The sequence below is a fragment of the Echiichthys vipera genome (assembly GCF_963691815.1).
Source record: "Echiichthys vipera genome assembly, chromosome: 1".
NCBI lineage: Eukaryota > Metazoa > Chordata > Actinopteri > Perciformes > Trachinidae > Echiichthys > Echiichthys vipera.
Window position 1 is genome coordinate 33,000,254 of NC_139826.1, and position 19,083 is coordinate 33,019,336.

The window sequence follows — 19,083 nt, forward strand, 5'->3', positions numbered from 1 at the left end:
TTATTTACATATTTACATTATTTAAGTTTATTTATTGAGCCATTTAGATATTTATGTGTCTTATCTGCACTCTACTGAAGTAAAGCTAAGGCGCTCTGTCATGTTGTTTATACACGATGCCTTTCATTTCATCAGCACTTGACATTTGATCCCACTGGCTGTTTGCAGTAGGTAACATAAATAATGCCAATTATATAGAACGTTGACACTGTTGATTGAGTTAGCGACCAATTGAACTAGTGTGGAAACTAAACAAGTAGTGAAACTTAATCTCCTTGTTTTTTTTTCATGTCATATGCAAATACCTTTAGATTACCTTGTTGTTGACAGGTGCTAACAAAATAAACATGCCTCGCTTGGCCTCACTGACCTTATATAGCATTGGTTGAATTAGGTAAGCACATACAGTGTAACAGAATCAGAAGATCTTTATTGATTCTCGGGGAGAAATTGGGTTGTCTGTTTTATTTTACATGCAGCACTCAGCCACCTAGCAACAGGGGTCTTTGTTCATTATGAAGTCAATTTCAGTCAGAGCAACCAAATGTTAGTCAGGCTGGATGTACTTGACAGTATTAGCTTTAGCTTTTTGGGTGCAATAATGCAGGGCCCAGAGGAAGGTCCCATTATTTTGTTTTGAGATTCTTTTCTTTCTTAGCTTGACAAATGCACAAAACTGGATGAATGGGTGGGACTTAAGGTTAGGAATATTTTCAACTATACCCTTTTTGTTTTGCCCTTCTGTCAAGTGAGTTGTTTTTTCCTCCGAAAATGTGCTGAATCATGTAAACTATGTAATATGCTGCTCAGATGCGATGAGGAGCTCCATGGCAATGTCAAGAAGCCAGGTTTCTGATCCCTCTAATGCCAAGTTCCCACTACATGACTCCAGCCCTGATTTTCCAGCGCCGACAGCTTTTGGATCTCTCCCGAAAAAAACACCAGATCTGAGGCAAATCTGGATTGGCTTGGAGTCAAACAGCTTGTTGATGCCTCACAGACAAACTCCAGATATCCAACAGGCTATATATCTGGAGCTGTTTTTAAGAGCCAATGAAAGCGCAAGACACAGGCTTGGGGGAGACAAAGGGAATGGGGCGCCTGTAACAACCATAGACTGTATAAAAAATGGACGTAGCATACCCAACGAGGTACGTTCTCTCAACTTGATCCAATCGTACTCGCCTACGGGGGTCGCCATCTTGTCAGACTTTGAGTCCGACATATTTTCCTCTTTCCAAAAACATTAGTGTGATGTTGGGGGAGGGAGATATGTCCATCTGGCTGATGTATACGGCAAAGTGAGGGCCAGCAGCTAGCTGTTACTCGAGGCGATGCCCCCAATTATTCATAAACTTTAACCTCCAATAAAAAAAAAATAGCCTGGTACAAAAAATGTCAATGTCGTCATGGAGATATGACCTAAACATGTTTTTTTGTACCAGTCCTTAAATAGCTTAATTATGCCATGAAAACGGCCTGTTTAACATGGGGGTCAATGAGAAACTGCTCTATTGTGCAAACTACCCCTAGTGGACACTCGGTGAACTGTATTTTTTGGCACTTCCATATTGGATCCACCAGGAAGTCGCTGTGGTTGAGGCTTGGTAACAACAAGAACTTTACTGTATGTGCAGCTGCAGACAGACCCTGATTTTTTGAATGTCAGTATAGTTGAGACAACATTGCAAACATAAAAAAAGTAATTCTTTCGACAATCTGTGAAAAAGGTTAGGAATTACTTTTTGCCTGTTTAACGAGTAGAATTTACGAAGTGGTAACAAATCAAATGGCCTGAAACACTAGTGCAGACACAAGTTGTTTTAATGTGTAAAATCTGTTCAGTAATGTATCCACCGTGGCTGTAGCCTTGAAGTGAGAGTGAACAGCACAATAAACAGCATGAGCATAATGATCATTACTGGGGATCAGTCACCTTTTTTATCAAAAGAAAAAAAAAAGATTGAAAACTACCATGGATAATGATGCTGTTTAAGTTAGTGTGGTGTGAGAGCCTTGTTTTCTGTTGCATCACACAAGACATGGACATTAAAGCCTATTCAGCCAGAGAGCAGTATGCATATAACACATTTATTTGGTAACTGTTATTTGAGTCATACAGCTGCCAGTCCAAGAGATGCAGAAAGCTGCTGCAGTCGGGGATAAAAAAAAATAATCTTTGGCAGTAATACTGGAAATGTTACAGATATCAACCAGAGTGACCTCATTTAGTTTGAAAATTATGTTTTAATTTAAAGATAAAAAAGGAAACATGTTTTCATAAAATATAAGGGCCGCCAACAAAATCATCTTCGCATTCATATGAGCTTCAGCGAGGTCTCACTTCTTCGTGGCGTTTCTTACGTTGACATATTTACTGATAAAGATACTTGCTGGCTCCTGATTCCCATCACCTGGATTGGCTCGGTACATTTCTATTTTGGTAATCAGCTCAAGCACACAATCCAATTACACAGAGGTTACCGTGCGGCTCTCTGAACGGGGAGCGGCTTGTAAATGACCTGCAGAGCGAAGGATGCACATTTCCAGACTTCTTTATCTGCAGCAACTTTGCATTCTGTCCTTGGACATTTTATCCGCTAACATATTTTATGTTGGCGAGTACGTACAGATCCTGTTATTGTTCACCTTGTTGTCAACCAGCTGATAATGGGCAGTTATGTGGTCCTGAACTGGTCATTTAAGTAGATGTTTTTCTGTTTTACCAGCAGGGAGTACTTTCCCTTTTAAAAGATAGTGATGGTTGATCTGAGGGAGACTTTGTACAGCCAAGAAAAACAAAAATTCCTATCATGTTTTCACAAAAACTTCCATCTTGATTTGGAAAGTCTGCAGAGTCTTACTGGATTGTTTGGGTGTGGGTAAGACTACAGCTAACAATTTTTATTAAATAATAATTCATCTGTCTCTTTTTAATAATCATTATTTAGTCTATGGAAAAAATACATTTGAAACACAAGCGTCTGAGGCTAACAATAAGTCTTAAATCTACTTATTCTGTCTGACTAAAGTCAACAACCTGAAACTTACTCAATTAAAATGATTTAAAGCTGACATAAAATAAACAAACCACCTCTTTTAGTTATGCGTAGGGTGTTGGCCCAACCCCTGTGCTGGCTCACTGCATATTCCTCACTGTTCAACCAGTCAGTGCATGTTTGATACACAGAGCCACAGCTATGCAGGGCATGTAGTCTTGGAGGTGTTAGAAACTCCTCTGTGAGGAGACTCTCCCCTGCTTTTCTGCAAGTCAATAGCCAGCGTTTCCATTCAGTTGTCAAATGAATTTCAAGCAAACTTGAGATGTTGCAAAAAAAAAAAAATTGAATCTGGCGTGTTTCCATCTACTGGACTCCAGTGAATAAACTAGTCTACTGCGTATCTTGGTCAGAAGTTGTCGCTATTTGTCACACTTGGCTGTAATCTGCGAGGAAACAGAGAAGAAGAAGTAGACGTTGTGGACTGCAAACAAAACTAGTCGTCTCAGTCATATAGCCCATATACGAGAGAACGATGCAGAAAAGTCTTCAGGAATTTGGTTTAGTAGGGTAGGTTTTATTTGTTCTTTTATGTCAGCTAGTATTGGACATGCTGTCCGGAGACGGTTACAGGAATATCTTTTGCGGACGCCGACAACCGCTGATTTTTTTCATTCATTTTGGTGGAATTGGAGAAGTTTTATCAAATTTTGCTGTTTCCATGAAGCTTTTCTAATGCTACTTAAAAATGTGGATACACATACATAACTGGAAACGCAGCTGATTTAAAGCAACTTTGGAGAAGCATCTTTTAGCCCTTACAGATGAGGCAATAATCACCATGACTGCATATATATCTCCAATAAAAACTAAAAACAGTGGGCCAAAGAGACGTGCCAGTATAAACACATTTAGGTAGTTGCGTTTTAACATTGATTTCCATCTTACTTCAGTAATCGGGATAATATCATTTACAAGATTGTGCTAGTCTACAATCACACTGTGAAATCTACTTGTCGACACATGTCTAATTTGAGGGCGTATCTCATTTACGCCTGAGCTGAGAAGCAGTCTAATAAAAATACTGTTATTTTTTTATCCTTCAGAATTTGATAGAATATCAACTGCGGCTATACCACTGCTCTATAAAGATTTTTGTTGAAGTGCCTTGGTTATTTAAAAAAAAAAAACATGTCGTGGTGACTATACTAAACTAACACTACTGTATACTACTACTATAGAGATTTGGGGAATTCCATGTTTTGGGGGGAGAATTGTCTGCCTCCCCTTGCGCTTTTTGTTATTTTCTACCTTTCCTTTGCAACTCCCCTCGATCCACCCCTCTGTCTCACACATATAAACTATAAAATTTAGCAAAATGGCTAAATAAATGCTGTTTTGTGCTCTGCGCCTGAACACAATTGACGCCCTAATACAGACAACCCTCATAGTCTAATTTCTATTTCATGCACAGATGGTGTTCCTAACAGTCACATGCAGACAACAACGTTGTGCCAGGTCTCATTCAGTTGCGTTCCACAGCAAATCAGCCAGAAATTGCTGTTCCCCTCTCATTTTCTGCACTTTCACTGCAGCTCATGTGGCCTCTGTGATAGATTGCTGAATGAAACTGGATCTGTGAAAAAAAGGACAAGCATTCTGGGAGTTGCACAGCCTGCATGCCTTTCGCTCAACAGGGCACTCACTGGGACATTTCCTCAGTGGGGCTTTTTCAAAAGAGCTTGCACTGCAGTTCCAGCTAAGGGCAGTACAGTAGGTCAACTGCAGATAGAGTTACAACCTCTCTTTTGTAGAGGTGTTGGACAAATTAGACCTCACAACTGTTTACCCAGTCAAACAGGGACAGCTGCATCTCTCCACCCTCCAAAAACCTGCCACTGACTGTTGTTCCTTTAGGGAGCCATCTGTGAGGAATACACAGGCACAGTGATCAAATGATTGTTCAACAGTTTTACCTCTGTCAGTGCTGAGGGTGGTATGAACGGCCCCTTAACTGAATCAACAAGAGCTCTGTGCATTATGTGATCCAGCTGCCATTTTGGACTGTTGTCCTAATGAGAGCTGAGTAATGGTAGATGGTGCAAAATGAGTGCTTTGCTGCAAACAACCCACCTTTTTTTAAGAGACTAGAGCAGCATCTGTACTGTAACAGATGCAGTTGTTGTATTTTACATCTCTTTATTTTCCAAGGAAGATGAAACTGGGCTTGTCTGGTATGCAGTGTCATAACATGGATAAATGAGTGCATGGACTATTTCTTCGAGCTCTTCCATTATAGAGGGATTAATTTAATTGTACTCCCAACAGTAATGAGGCAGAAAATGTGCTGATATCCCCATACAATCTCCTGGATCCTGTCATAGTTATCGGAGAAGCTTCAGGATTTGACTTGATAAGCCCATACGGATGAGCTGTATTTACACAAGGACTAATAGTCTGCAGATGTAGAGTGAATTTATAATCATTCCAGTGTGTGGTTTAAATGTGGTGCAGGTTTGCAAGTCTGATAATTAAGGAGAAACATAGGAGAGAAATATTTTATGCAAATTAAGCTTGATATCTCAATAAATGCAAATTGTGTTTGTTTTTAAAGGTTTTATCAATACATCAGTTCACTTATTAAATTAATTGTCCGTTCAATAAGATAAGTGTGTGGGAGTTTCTACATTTTAAAACACTAATTGGTACTAATTAAACCACTAATACTATTGATCTAAAAGATAATGCATTGTTGAAATAAAATGTAAAAAATGTCATTGTGTGAATATTGATACATTATCAGCGAAAGTCTGCAAGTATGGGTAGAGAATATTTCAGACATCCACTATAAAATGAAGGCTTCAATACTTCAGTTGCAAAGCACAAAGCAAACACCATTCAGAAATAAGAACCTATATTTTGTTAAGATCTTTCCAAGGCTCCACTGTCGACTGTTTGGCTGTATTTTGCACAAAGCACCAAGAGAATCATCAGAATTCATGCCTGTTTGAGGCGGTATTGATCTCATCGCTCTCACCACTGCTCCAGAGTCTTTTGTGCTCAGGCTTCCTCATCCTTCACGTTCTTTATCGCACGGGGGGGATGAGAACTACAGATTTGAGTGTTAATTATTTACAGTGAGCTCTCAGGGGACTCTTAAGCACAAGATTTTCAGAAAATTGACTCTTTCTGGTACCCGTTCAGCACCATCAACAACAGTGTATTTACAGCTTCTGAGGAGTTACACCATAAGATGCAGTGATACCTCGTTTTCCTGTACTTCATCCCATGGATTGGTTGATGTCTTGTAACCGTCTGTCATCTCCATGTTTTGCAACCAGAGTCAGCACAGCAGGGATCGGATGGTGGAGCTGCGGTATCAAAGTCCCGTCCATACATCCGCCTAACCAATCATGAGTCAATCACAGCTGTCAATCATTACGTTTAGCCCTATTATCATAGCTTCAGATAACTAATTTAAACCTTACTTATCAGAAAACTGAACACTTAAACAAATGCATGATAAGAACTACCCAAAATGACAGAAACCATCTTTGATATAAAATTATTTCAGGTGACTGTTTAACCCATGTCCCATATGGTAACATGGAGGGGGCAGAGTTTGTTATCTCTATACACAGTCTCACACAAGTAGCAGTATACAATGAAAAGAGAGGGTTACATGAGGACAGTAATGGACAGGTTATTTAAAAGAAGCCATTTAAAAACATAATTGCATCACTTCTGGTGCACTAGAAGTTTTTTACTGTTCAAAATAACATTGGTTGTAGTATTTATTATGGATAAACTAATTGGCTGATGCTCAAGGCGAGTCAAAGAGCAGTAATGGTAGTGATTTAGCTGTCAAGGCCAAATGTATTCAAACACCAGGGAAACTCAATATGCTTTACATTAATAATTCCTCTGCATAATTTCAATGCAGCATATAACTAAAAACCCATAAGAGGTGTTGAAGAGATTTCCTTTCACCTCAGCTCACTCGCAACGCAAACACAGTTGCAGACATATTTTCCAAAAACAGATTTGCAAATATTAAGATAAAACAAAAAGGACTTTTCTAATCTGAGAACGTATATGATCTGAAATTCTCAGTGAAAATTGAGTCGGTAACCAGAATTTCTTGCGGTTCCATTTTGAAGACAAAGATGTGTAAATATCCATGTTGAACTGCAATCTGTCCAAAATCGTGAGCCGCATTGGAATTAATTTGCCGAAAGATATGAACGATGGTGACCTTTTGGCTATATTGTGTGAGCAAATAGAACCAACTGATGTTCTCCCGAGCCAAACACTGGTTCATTCATGTTTTTAAGCTCCTCTGCTAATGCAAGATTACCATTGTGTGCTTGGGTTGAAAAGGCACGGCTCCATAAACCATGTGGGGGCGTGTGAGGCCAGCTACTCCTTATTTATCAGCAGTGACACTATCAGCAGTGCCTTGTGAAAAGAGAGCCAGTCAGTCAGAACAGTGGGGCCACCTTGGCTGTCAAAGCAGGATTTAAGCTACATTTCCCATGGTTGCCATGACTACTGTGGGAAGTGATTATGAGAAGAGGGTTTCGGAGCAGTGCTGTCACACCAGTGGGTATTACCATGGTGGTTTGCGCAGTGATCATCAGAGAATTACTGGCTCTTGATCAAACGATTTATTTATTTTTTGTACCAAATGAGAGGCTCTGTTCTGTGACAGCAGAGTCTTGGTAGCTTACTATTCTTTCTATGTCAGAATCATTTTACTAACATAACTCTTTTCTCTTTTCTTTCTAGAGCAAAATGTGGCTAAATGGGACAGGAACGAGTAGACCGTGAGGATTCTCTAACCTTTGCCCCTGAGTCCCAACCGTCTGAGAGGGTGTCGGACCTCACTGAGGCAATCCTGGGCCGTTGGCACTAAAATGTCCCTAAGTGGTGGCACTGCAGGCGGGAAAGGTGTGGACTCTAATGCGGTGGACACTTACGATAGCGGGGATGAGTGGGATATCGGTGTTGGAAATCTGATTATTGACCTTGACGCTGACTTAGAAAAGGACAAACTTGAGATGTCTGGCACCAAGGACGGCATGGCAGCACCACCCAGTGCAGTTGCAGCGTTGCCTGACAACATCAGGTTTGTTAGTCCAGTGTCTGGCGCTCAAGGCAAGGAAAGCAAATCCAAATACAAGCGCAGTAAGAACTCTAAAGACAATAGTAGCAAAGCTGGAGATGGGGGCAAAAAAGAAACCACAGGACGGACTCAAGGAGAGCCAACAGGCACAGCAGCAAGTGCAGGAGCTGCTGGCAACAATACCACCTCTGGGAAGAACATGGAAAAAGGGGGCAAAGCCTCCAGAGGTGTCCTGAGTGGTAAAAAAGAGAAAGAAGGGGCTAGTGGGAAAAGTAAGAAGGACAAAACAGATGGAGTCCCAGTCGTGGCAATAGCTGCTGCGGAGAAGGATGTTGTGTCTCAAGCCCAAGTTGCTTTGGGGAATAGTCGTAATGCGTCCTTTGAGAACACACAATCAACAGACTTGGCAGAAGCCAATCAAATGGGAAATATTGCACTTGAACCTGTAGGGATAGTACCAGCATTGACCGCAAAAACTGAACCAGAGGAGGTGGAGAATGGTAATAGTGAATGCAAGACGTTAAAGAAGGTGAAAAATGAAAAGGTAAGTTGTTTTTTTTTACTCTATTGTGATGCTGCATGGATTTGTTTGGTGTCCTGTAACTGACAAGTGTTGGGTTATAGTTGTCTTTGTCAAAGGCAGTTAAAACCAGGTTTTATCGGGTTAGTTGCAAAGGTACTGTTGACATTAGTTTATATAGCTTTAAATACATTTGTCAAAAAAATAATATATTTTGGAAATAAGTCTCTTAAAACAAACATACCCACGAACAAACATTCTAGCCTATATTATATTTTGCTAATTTGAATGTTTCCCTCGAAAGAACCAGCCTCTGGGACAGCTGTTCATCAGACCGGTGGGAAAACGGTGCTTAGCGACGGCATATTTTCCAATTTTACTCCATGAATTAAGTATTTTTTTCTACCAAACCAGAGTCTGTGAATGATTTGTGCTTTACGACGAGTTAAGGCAATTAAGCTAATGTCTTTGGTGAAAGAGAGAAACTTCTATTCAGAAATTGTTTGGTTGTTTTTCATTGTATTTAGAAAAATAAGTATATATACTTCGAGTTTGAGTTTATTGTGGACAGTGGTTGGTAATCTGCCTTTATGCTAAAAACACAGCAAAACAGTGAAGTGCGACCTAGCAATGTCCATGAGAACCTGCAGACGCTGCACACAGACATTTTGGCCAATCGCAATCACTGGTTGCTGAGTGACAGTGGCTAACGTAACGCCTAACCCTACTAGCCTGCTAGAGCATTTTGAAGGTTGCTTTAAAAGTTCAATTGTGCACCTTTGTTGAAATGCGGTAGCAAAAACTCAGTTCTAGATCGCAGCAAAAACTATGTAATTTCAATTTGTTTAATTGCATTTGTCTGTGAAAAGTATTTTTAAGCAATAACAGTACTGGCTTTCATCAGTACAATCATCATGGTATGAATTAAAAGAGGATCAAACACTGTAGGGATCTAGGGATAGGGAGTCGTGCTTTGTGATAGCCTGTCGTTAACAGCAGGCTCGGAGATGCACTCTATTCCCTGAAGCTGTCTAACATGTGATGCATAAAAAAGACCTACTGCGGTTTTCTCTTTTATTACCACACAGCGAATAAGGGCACCCTTGACAAATATGATACTGAGACCAGGTACAGGAAATGTTTTTTTCCTTCCCTACTTGTCTGCGGAGACTTGATTAGTTTTAATGTTGCCTTCATGTTTTAAAAATGTCTTTTGCCGTGTTAAAAAAATGAATACCAGCCAAGTTGTGAATAACCATAAAAGAATCATGTGCTGTACAGAAGCCAGCTAAACAGACTACCAATGTCAGACACGATTGTAATAGACATTGTCAGGCATATAATGTGGCATCATGATCGACTTTTATTTTCTTCACACAATTTCTACACTGACATTATCTTTCAAGAACAATATAAATATCTGTGTAGCTATTCACCAACAGTTATCTTGTTCACTCAGAGTTGATCTATCACTGTGTCTATTGTATGCCTCATAGCGGCCTTTTCATGCTCTGGCAGTATAAAAGACAGCAGAGCAGGGAGGTGCTGAGGACTGTTTTTGTCTGTCATCGTGTTCCTTTCTTAATCCCACAAGCCCCAGCAATGCCTGGTGGAGCAGTGCGTGGGGGAGGGAGCTGGTGCAAAGCACGCCTTCGTCGTTTTTCCTGCTGCTCTGAAAGAGGAGTGGGGGATGGGCTGCGAGGAAGCCTGTTTGATTCCTTAAATCCAGGACACCCAGTCATGAACACAAGCTGCAGCGTCTCCTTGGGCCGACTGCTATGAAAGGAAATTTCAGCAAAGTCTTTGTTATCGCAATGTATTTAGAATGAAAAGGCTTTAAACCACATCAATTGGTCTTCAACACTGAATCAAGGAGAGAGGTCGCAACTGCTTTCAGATATCTAGCTGGTGAAAGGTATCCTTAAAAAATGTGATGAAAAAAATCTGATTATATCGCTACACACATCCATTTTGGCTTTAAGTGCAGTTTCTATGTTGGCAAGCTCAGTTAATGGCTGAAAAACATTTTTTTAGAAATCCATTCTTTGTCATGTGAAGGTGGGGAGAGGGTAGATTGGATAAATCTAAATCTTCTAAATATGTAAGTCTGTAAGGATGGATCTAAACATTTAAACAACGACAGCCTTATCATTTTGGGAAAAGGTAAAAGCCCAAATAATGTTGACATTGTGAGGAAATGAGTTGTGATGCATCCAGAGCTTCCCTGGATGCAGTAAACGGATCTGGATACCATGTTTTAAGACAATGCCTGTTTATTCTATTTAAAGTTACCCTAAAAAGGTCTCTAAGATTGAATTCTGGTTTAAGGCGGACATCTTTTGTTACGTTTACGCTGTGCATCCACTCTATTCTGGCATTTTTGTTGCCCTTAAAACAATTGGCTAGCTGACAAATAGTATTTCCCACGCCCCTTGCTGCTTCTTAACAGATATGACAACATTAAAATCAAAAGCTGCTGTAAATCACGGATCTAAATTTTGCAGGCTTTTGGACTCACACAACAGCACCGATCCCATCCTGAACTCCACCAGAACATCCATAAAGCCAGAAACATAATCCCCATGCCTAAAATGAGCATTTCACATTCGTTTTTTTGGAACATATGTGGTAGCAGCTAGCGTTTATTGTCGACAGGCTAGACTTTTTTTTGGCAGCCTGCACAAACTATGAAATTGATACTGAATCAGATGGAAAAAATGGTTAAAAAATGACTGCTGGCCTGACTCGCAGCAGTAAATTTTGTGGCTTGTAAAATGTAAATTCAGAATCTGCACATTGCAATAATGTCACAGCGTTATATCAGGTAATATGGAACTATCTTATTCCTGCTGCAAATGTTTGATTGCTGTAGCTATAGCGCATATTATAATACGTTAAATGAAATAATACAGCAACACAGTGTTATTTAAGCAAACGATTACTGTTACTGAGGTGAATTTAGAGCGTTGTCTACCTCATTACAAATTCACTGCTGATTTAAAAGGACTGGCTGTCCCACGTCCAGTGTAATCAACTAATCAGTATGTGTCTCAATAGCAGTCTTGTTCTCCATGGCAAGGCTACACTGTCTTTGTCCTAAGTTAAAGCTCCCCAAAGCATTGGCTCTCGGATGCTGAATAAATCATCTTTACCTCGTTCGTACAAGTGCTAACCACCTCTGAGTGTGTCTCACCCTCCCACCTCTCATTATAGAAATCTAGAGGAGTAAGGCATTCGTTAGCTGCCTCAATGTGCCAGTGGCCTTGATAAATGGAGAAGCTCTCATGGAAAATTACTTTGGCAATGTAACTCTGAAAAGTAGAGGAGAGAAAGGGAAGGCAGCACTTGAATGAAAGAGCACAGACACCGCTCTGCATTGCTGCTGGTGTCCGGCCCGGGCACTGGAGAGATCTCATCTTTGCTTCTCTGTGCCTGGCTGACTGCTGCTATTGTGTTACAGCTCATTCCTTTTAAGTAGTGCCAGGGCTTTTAAAGAAAGAGAAGAGAGACTTATTTTAAGAAGGGGAGTAAATTACATCAAGAAGCTTACTACAAAGTCAGACTGTTCGCTAACCTGTCCGTGTTCTAGTACAGCGGATAAGCACAGTTGTTGCTTTATTAACAGACTAGAGAAGTGCTTGTTCAAAGATGTTAGAGCTCCTTTACATCTCGCACAAATGTGTATCTACAACATTTAGATCTTTCCTAAATGTACAAACATCTGATTAGCTCTCAGAACTAACAATTTGTTGGGTTTTTTATCACTGCCTTCTTTGAATCATACATTTTGACAGTTTTTAAACCAGTAACAAAATGTAATCATCTGATCAGTGTTTGAAAAATGATAGCATTGAATTATTATGGCTGGGAATCATCACCCTGTAAATTACAGTATCTGTGCCAATACTGTTAAAGTGATTTTATGCATTTCTTTTTGTCAGCCATGATATCGAAATGTTTTGGTGGCATCTCGGCACGCTGAACTGCCAACTCCATCAATACACTGCACTCGACTTCACCACATTACAGACGGGTTGAGTCGTTGAGTGGTGGGTAGGGCTGTGTTTAAAAAATCTATTTCTTTGTTTCATATGAAACTAGAAGACGTAAGAAATCCATCAGTACCAAACATGTCATGCTAACTGTTGGTCAGGCTACATTTTGGCGAGGGGAAAAACTGGCATGGCTGTTTTCAAAGGAGTCCCTTGACCTCTACCTTAAGATATATGATCGATGTTCATGTTAAATAAAAAGAATATATATCATTAATTCTCCGAAAACATTGGTTTCGTAACTGAAATACCCGTAGTAAAAAATTGATATTGAATCAGATCAAATTTATTTTGGACCTTGTGAGGCATAATTTAGTTGATTCAGGAAATCAGAAGTGGCAGAAGGAAGGTTTTGTTGCCACTGTGTGCAAGATTACCACTACTTGCTGCTGCTCATGGTGGAATTGTTGAATCTCTGTAAATAATAAATAAATGATAGTGTTGTCTAGATCTACTCCATATGGAAAGTGTCTTGAGTTAACTTTTGTTGTATTTGGTACTCTAAATAAAATTGAGTTGGCGATTCCCAGCCCTAGGACATTGTCATTATTGGAAATCAATCATGGTATGCATCATATCGTGAGGTTGTAGGCAATACCCAGCCCTAGTGGCCGGCCCATTGTATTAAATCGAATTATAAATTGCGGTGATTGACTCAGAACAAATCAATACAAATAACCATGTTTTTTTTTTTTTTAGATCTGGGTACAAGAACGATTGAATGCAGGAATTGTTTGACTGGAGAAGTATGTTCCTACTTGGTACTAGGTTATTTTGAGCGATAGCATCAGGGTATTGCGTACAGATACCAGTCTTGTTTATTTATCTGCCAACCCCAGTTTTATATCTTTTGTGATTTGTGTGTTGTTGCCTCTGCCTGTTTGAAGCATTCACCCTCAGGGAGTCCGTCACTGCTACAGGAAGAAAACATTTGACACTAATTGTTTTCCTCGTCTGCCATTAGCAGCTGCCTTCACAATAATGTGAAATGGTTTGAGCTGGTAGGCAAAACAAAACACTACTAGACTACATAAAGAATGAAAATAAAATAAAATCGAGGACGTTAATAACAGACGTGGAACTTTCCTTTCTTTTTAATCACTGAACAGCTGCTAGAATGGCTAGAAAAATGTAATGTTAACATTGCTTGATCCTTTTACATTTTCATTTTATGCGAGTGTGAATGTCCCTGGGACACCACAGACTAAGACGGATACCATGCATACCACACATTTTCAAGGTTTACGGTGTCTTAACCTTAACCAGTGGAATTATGTTAATCAAATGTCGTGTGTAATTACATGATGGAAAAATATAAACTCCAACAAAACACTGATATTTTTAAATGTCAGTTTTATAGAGCATACGATATTTTAACCTTCAAACCTTTTGGAAATATCCAGTGTTTAAAAAAAAAAACCCTCAGTGATTAAAAATATATTCTCTAGCATCAAAGCGTAACTGCATCTGTGCATGTTTTCCACCACATCTTGAGTCTTTTACTGTTCTCTCAAACATGCTTGTTGATGATTATAGAGATGGTCGGGGATTTATCAGACAAGCACAACCTCGCAGACCTTTATTCTGAGATGGGAATGAATTTTTAATATTTCCATCTCAAGCTGCCACAAAACATACACACAGCTTATAAAACTTGTTGGCTCTCTTGCCATTTTTATCAAATCCATCATGCGACCAAATCAAAGCAATTTCACTGTTTTTATGAGGATAAAACACATTTTTTGAAGTATATCATCTTGCAATTGTTACATTACTGGACCTTGAAAGACAGGTACCACAAATGTAGACATAGTTTGACTTTATTAAACAATGTAATATGTTTTATCTTTTATACCTTCCCGTGATTTCATTTGTATATTCCCACTATTCTGTAGCTGGCGTCTAAGTAGAGCACAGTCCAGTAGTTCTGCACTGATACTTTATTCAGTTGCATTCAAGAACCTATTTCATTTAAAAATGTTTTCAGCTTCACATGGGTGTATAGACTAGTCCTCAACCGTAACCCTAGAAATCTACATTAGAGGATCATTGTAGCAGAAGCCACCATCATAGCAGATTCCTCACAGCCCACACAGCAGACCACAGACTCAGATATTGAATTAGAAGAAGAATGCAGCGGCCCACAGAGTTTATAGTCTTGTTGCTCAGGAAATCCTTGTCGAAAGGGAACCACAGGCTTTTTGTTTGGAAATATTCAAAACTGGAACCAGGTCTTTCCAGTCATAAACACTGTTGCCTGTGGCCACCTTGACCTCAGTGGATGTTTAGCTTGATTTGTGTCCCATCTCACCGCTTCCTTAAGGCTTTTGGGATTTGTTGTCACTTTTGATACTGAGTGTAAAATAAGATTGCTTTTACCACAAGTGCAATCTGGAATAATGAAAACTTTGAAAACAAAAGTTGTGGCTGAAGTGAGTGCAACTGGTCTTAGTAGTGAAAGGATCATATCCTGCGATGACAGGCGCTCTTAAACAACAGAATGCTGTTTTTAAATCACGCCTGACAATTTCCAGGAGGTTAATCAAGGTGCATATGAACCTCGAGATCCATGCGGGGGCTGTGAATGCCATATTGTCGCTCCTTTTAATTTAGAATGTCTTGGTTATTCAGTGAGTAATAGCTCTCTGTGGCATCCATCTTCAAGTATTTCTCTTGCTTTTATTCTCATAATCTGAAAACCAGCTCCTTGGGATTTCTTTTATCAGTATAATTGTTTTTCTGATCTCTGAGAGGTTCTGTGTAATCAGTTTCATTTCTCGTTTCCACTGCAATGTTCTGTTGAGCTCGGCTGAACTTACTTTTGGTACAAAGTACTTTTCCCTATTTGGTTTTTCTGCTGTAGATAGTATCCCCTCAATGTAGGCAGGATTCTCAGATAGCGCCACATGTAAAACTGTCGTCACAGCATCTCCAACGCAACACTCGCTGGATCCGTTCATCGGCAGCCAAACAGAGGAACCTCTACACTGAAGGGTCTTTACATGATAAGCGTTTGCGCTTTGCTCACTGCGAGGTTGGGCGCAGAGACCCAGTAAACGGCTAAATCGACATTAGTATTAAAACAATCGTTAGCTCGTAAACTGCCTATTCACAGACCTGGTGTGACTGCTTATGAACCTCGAAGCTTAACCTTTTTCTTCCGAGATCGTGATACGATTTTAATGTAACATTAAATAGTCTGGAGAACTCGGACTCACAATAAGTTTTTTCCTCCATCTTTCTAACCGACTTGATGTCGCTCTCTGGTCTGAACGGTGCGCGTCGCTACCTTGGGCACGGCCGCCTCATCCATCAGAAATTAATGGAACGGCCGACGCGAAGCGTTTTTACCGCGTATAGTGTGTAAGGGGCCTGAAGTCAATTGTTCTATGCAATTTTGCAGGCTGCCATTTAAAAACGTCATAATAATCTAGGTCAAACAAATAAAGAAATTGTGGTTGCAATTGACGGTGGCTTGGCTATTTAAAAATAGCAGTGTTGAATGGATGTTCTGCATCGTGCCAGTGACTATTCTCTCTGACCAATCAATGTCCTGTAGTGTTTGAACTCCACCTTCTAGTGTCGGCTCAACTCGCTTGGAACCTCGTACCAGGTACTATTCGCAACTTTTGCTAATGGAAAGCTGAGTAGTCGGGCCATACTCTGCAGTGGAAATGCTGCAACATTAAACATCTAGTTTGCAAAGTGTATCAGAGATTAGAGGCCTTTTTGTCTTGAAACTCAAATGTCCTTTTTTTGAGAACATTTTTCCCAATTAATCCAAAAACATGGGACCTTCACTATATTCTAGGGTTTATATCTGCCGCCTGAAAAAAATAGCTTCTGGTATTCAGCCCCTTGAATCTCGGCAATAGTTTTATTTTAGCATCAGTATGATTTTAGAAACTTCATTTAACCTTTTTTTGAAAACCAAATCAAGGTATTATAAGACAAAACTTCATTAAGAAATGATGTGATGGATTTTCTGCAAGAACACGAGTCAATGTTGTGCTACTTTTGCAGAAAAAGCAATCAGAGACCTGTCAAACAAAGCCCCCGTCATGCTTTGTCTTTCTCTCTCTCCGAAGCTCTCCACGAGGTGTGTTGCTGTGTCTGGATCAGCTTGCTTTGAGGGGAGGCATGTGTGGGGGGAAGGGAGAGCAAAGGCTTGTACCACTAATTCAGCTCATGAAAGACTTATGCAGCAAGAGCAGCTGTCTTCCATTGTCAGGCTGCAAATTTCCAGTGTGCCTCATTTCGCCTCTCAATGCGTGAGTAGCGAGAGAGCCAGGGAGGAAACAAACCAGAATAAGAAGGAAAACACAAGCGAGGGGAAAGAGAAAGCTAAATATCAAGACTTTTGACGGAGGCTGCGTTCTGTTTTTTTCTATTTAAAACCGTAGTGGGTGTGTGGTTGGACCATAGTCTAATAATAAAACATGAGCCTATTCAGACCCTGTGTGCAGTATGCAGATAGATAAAAAAAGGGCTCTGCTGTGGTGAGAGGCGAGAGAGGGCATATGAGGGGTAAGAGGAGGAGGAGGAGGAGGTGGTGAGGGTAAAGAACTGACTGAGATTAGGAGAGGAGGGAGGGAGGGTTGAACAGTGTTATGAATGGATAGAGTCTTTAACCCCCCAACACACTGAATAGTTTGTCACAGGCTGCTGCGGCTGTATGTGGAATGAGAGGAGCTGGCTGAGAGCTCTTGGATTCCTGAATCCTTGAGGCATGTGGTCTGATTAGCAGAACAAAACCCACACAGTGGGGAGGAGCAGACGTGGCTTTTCCCCCCCTCAACTGGAATTTTCTACCAGCAAGGGAAGAGGTGGTGCAAAGTTTGTACTGATGTGCTGCTACGGTTGTAAAAGAGATGCAGACTACGTTCGGGGATTTCTCTGTTGTTTCTTGCACAATCTCTATTGTCTTGGCCACGTGAAAAGATCTCCCCCCTTTTAGTCATTGTGTAGTTTTGACCTTTAGATTTGCACATTTTCTGGAAATAATTATCAATATTGACGCAGGTTAGATCACGAAAAAGTGGATGAGAAAACATTTGCAGTCCGAGAGCTTAACAGCTTGTGAAAGGTTTTGAGTTGAACAAAGAGGAAGTTAACAGCAAGGCAGTGTTTGAGCAAGAGTGATTAAAGAGAGGATTACGTTTCTCGCCCTCCCCCCTAATACTTCTCTAAGGAGCTTGCAGACAGTTTGTTGTTAAACAGAACAATTTCAGAGAATCACGAATGCTTCAGCTGTGAAATTTCTTCCTTCCTTGCATCAGTGCTTGATATCAAAGACTATTTATTTCCTCTGAACCACTTAATGTTCTTTGTTTTTCCTACATCAAGTTGAAAGACTGAATGCTATATAGAATTAAGTTTTCTAAACCCGACACCCCCTGGATTCAGTCCTGAGATTCTCTAGCTTCAAAATCAATATAGTTGTTGTTACATAGTTTTTTTTTTACTTAATCCAGTAATCAGAATTAAAAGAAGTCCAAATCTTCTGTGGTTTTAGTTTGGTAGCATGTGGACAACAGCTCACTTGTGTTTGGGCGGGGTGGGAAATAAAGAATGAGATCACGTCTGAACCTAAACATACCTTTTGTGTTTTCTGCAAACAAACCGACTCTTTTAAACTCCTCAAATGCACGCATGTGTGCACGCACTGCCTTAAGCTAACATCTGATCTAGATGGGACTTCGGTCCAGGAAGTATTTTTTATTTTTTTTTTACATACCAAGAGACATAAACATCCCAATCTTTTCTGTATCGACTAGTCAGATTCTTAACTCTCTAAGTTCCGCGTACCAGCTCCCACTGTGTGATTATCTATAATTGGCCTAAAATACCACTTGACTGGTTGTATAGCCTCTTGGGAAAAACACATAGACATATTTGTGTTGCTTGTTTGGCTGTTTCTTTTTTGGCAATGTAGCTTCATTGGAGTTTCTCCTCTGAGACACTGAACAGGAGGAACTCTACTGAAGGTGAAATGTCCTTGCTGTTTTTTTTTTAAACTAAAGTAAGCAGATGAGGTTACGCTTTATTGTGGGTTTTTTTTTACTTGGAAGATTTCAGCAACAAACCGCCAAAGATACAAGGGCTGTTTACAGTATTACAAACCCTATTATTGTGTAACTTCATTAAATAAAATTTCTTGTGACTTTAGTGTTAAAACATATTCCATAACAGTGTTTATCTCTTGGGTATATGGGATATTTATGCTCATAAAGTCAGACAGTCTTTTTAGTGTCAACTCCTGTTACACACATCTAGGCTTGTTGTCATTTTACCCTCAGTTAAACCTCCACAGAGGTAGACAACTGTGCAAACAGACATAATGGCTAATCCATTTTCTTATCTGACAGCTGGCATTGTTTGGGAATG

At 40.0% G+C, this 19,083-nt stretch overlaps 1 protein-coding gene across 4 annotated transcripts in view; it reads left to right on the forward strand.

The window, feature by feature from the left end:
- Positions 1–19,083, forward strand: part of znf609b (zinc finger protein 609b) — an 82,309-nt gene that overhangs the window by 20,075 nt on the left and 43,151 nt on the right. For all 4 annotated transcript variants that reach the window (XM_083937836.1, XM_083937838.1, XM_083937837.1 and 1 more), the window contains exon 2: positions 7,788–8,668. In XM_083937836.1, the coding sequence (XP_083793962.1) occupies positions 7,916–8,668 (753 nt within the window). In that variant the 5' untranslated portion in view covers positions 7,788–7,915. The remainder of the gene's footprint in view (positions 1–7,787; positions 8,669–19,083) is intronic.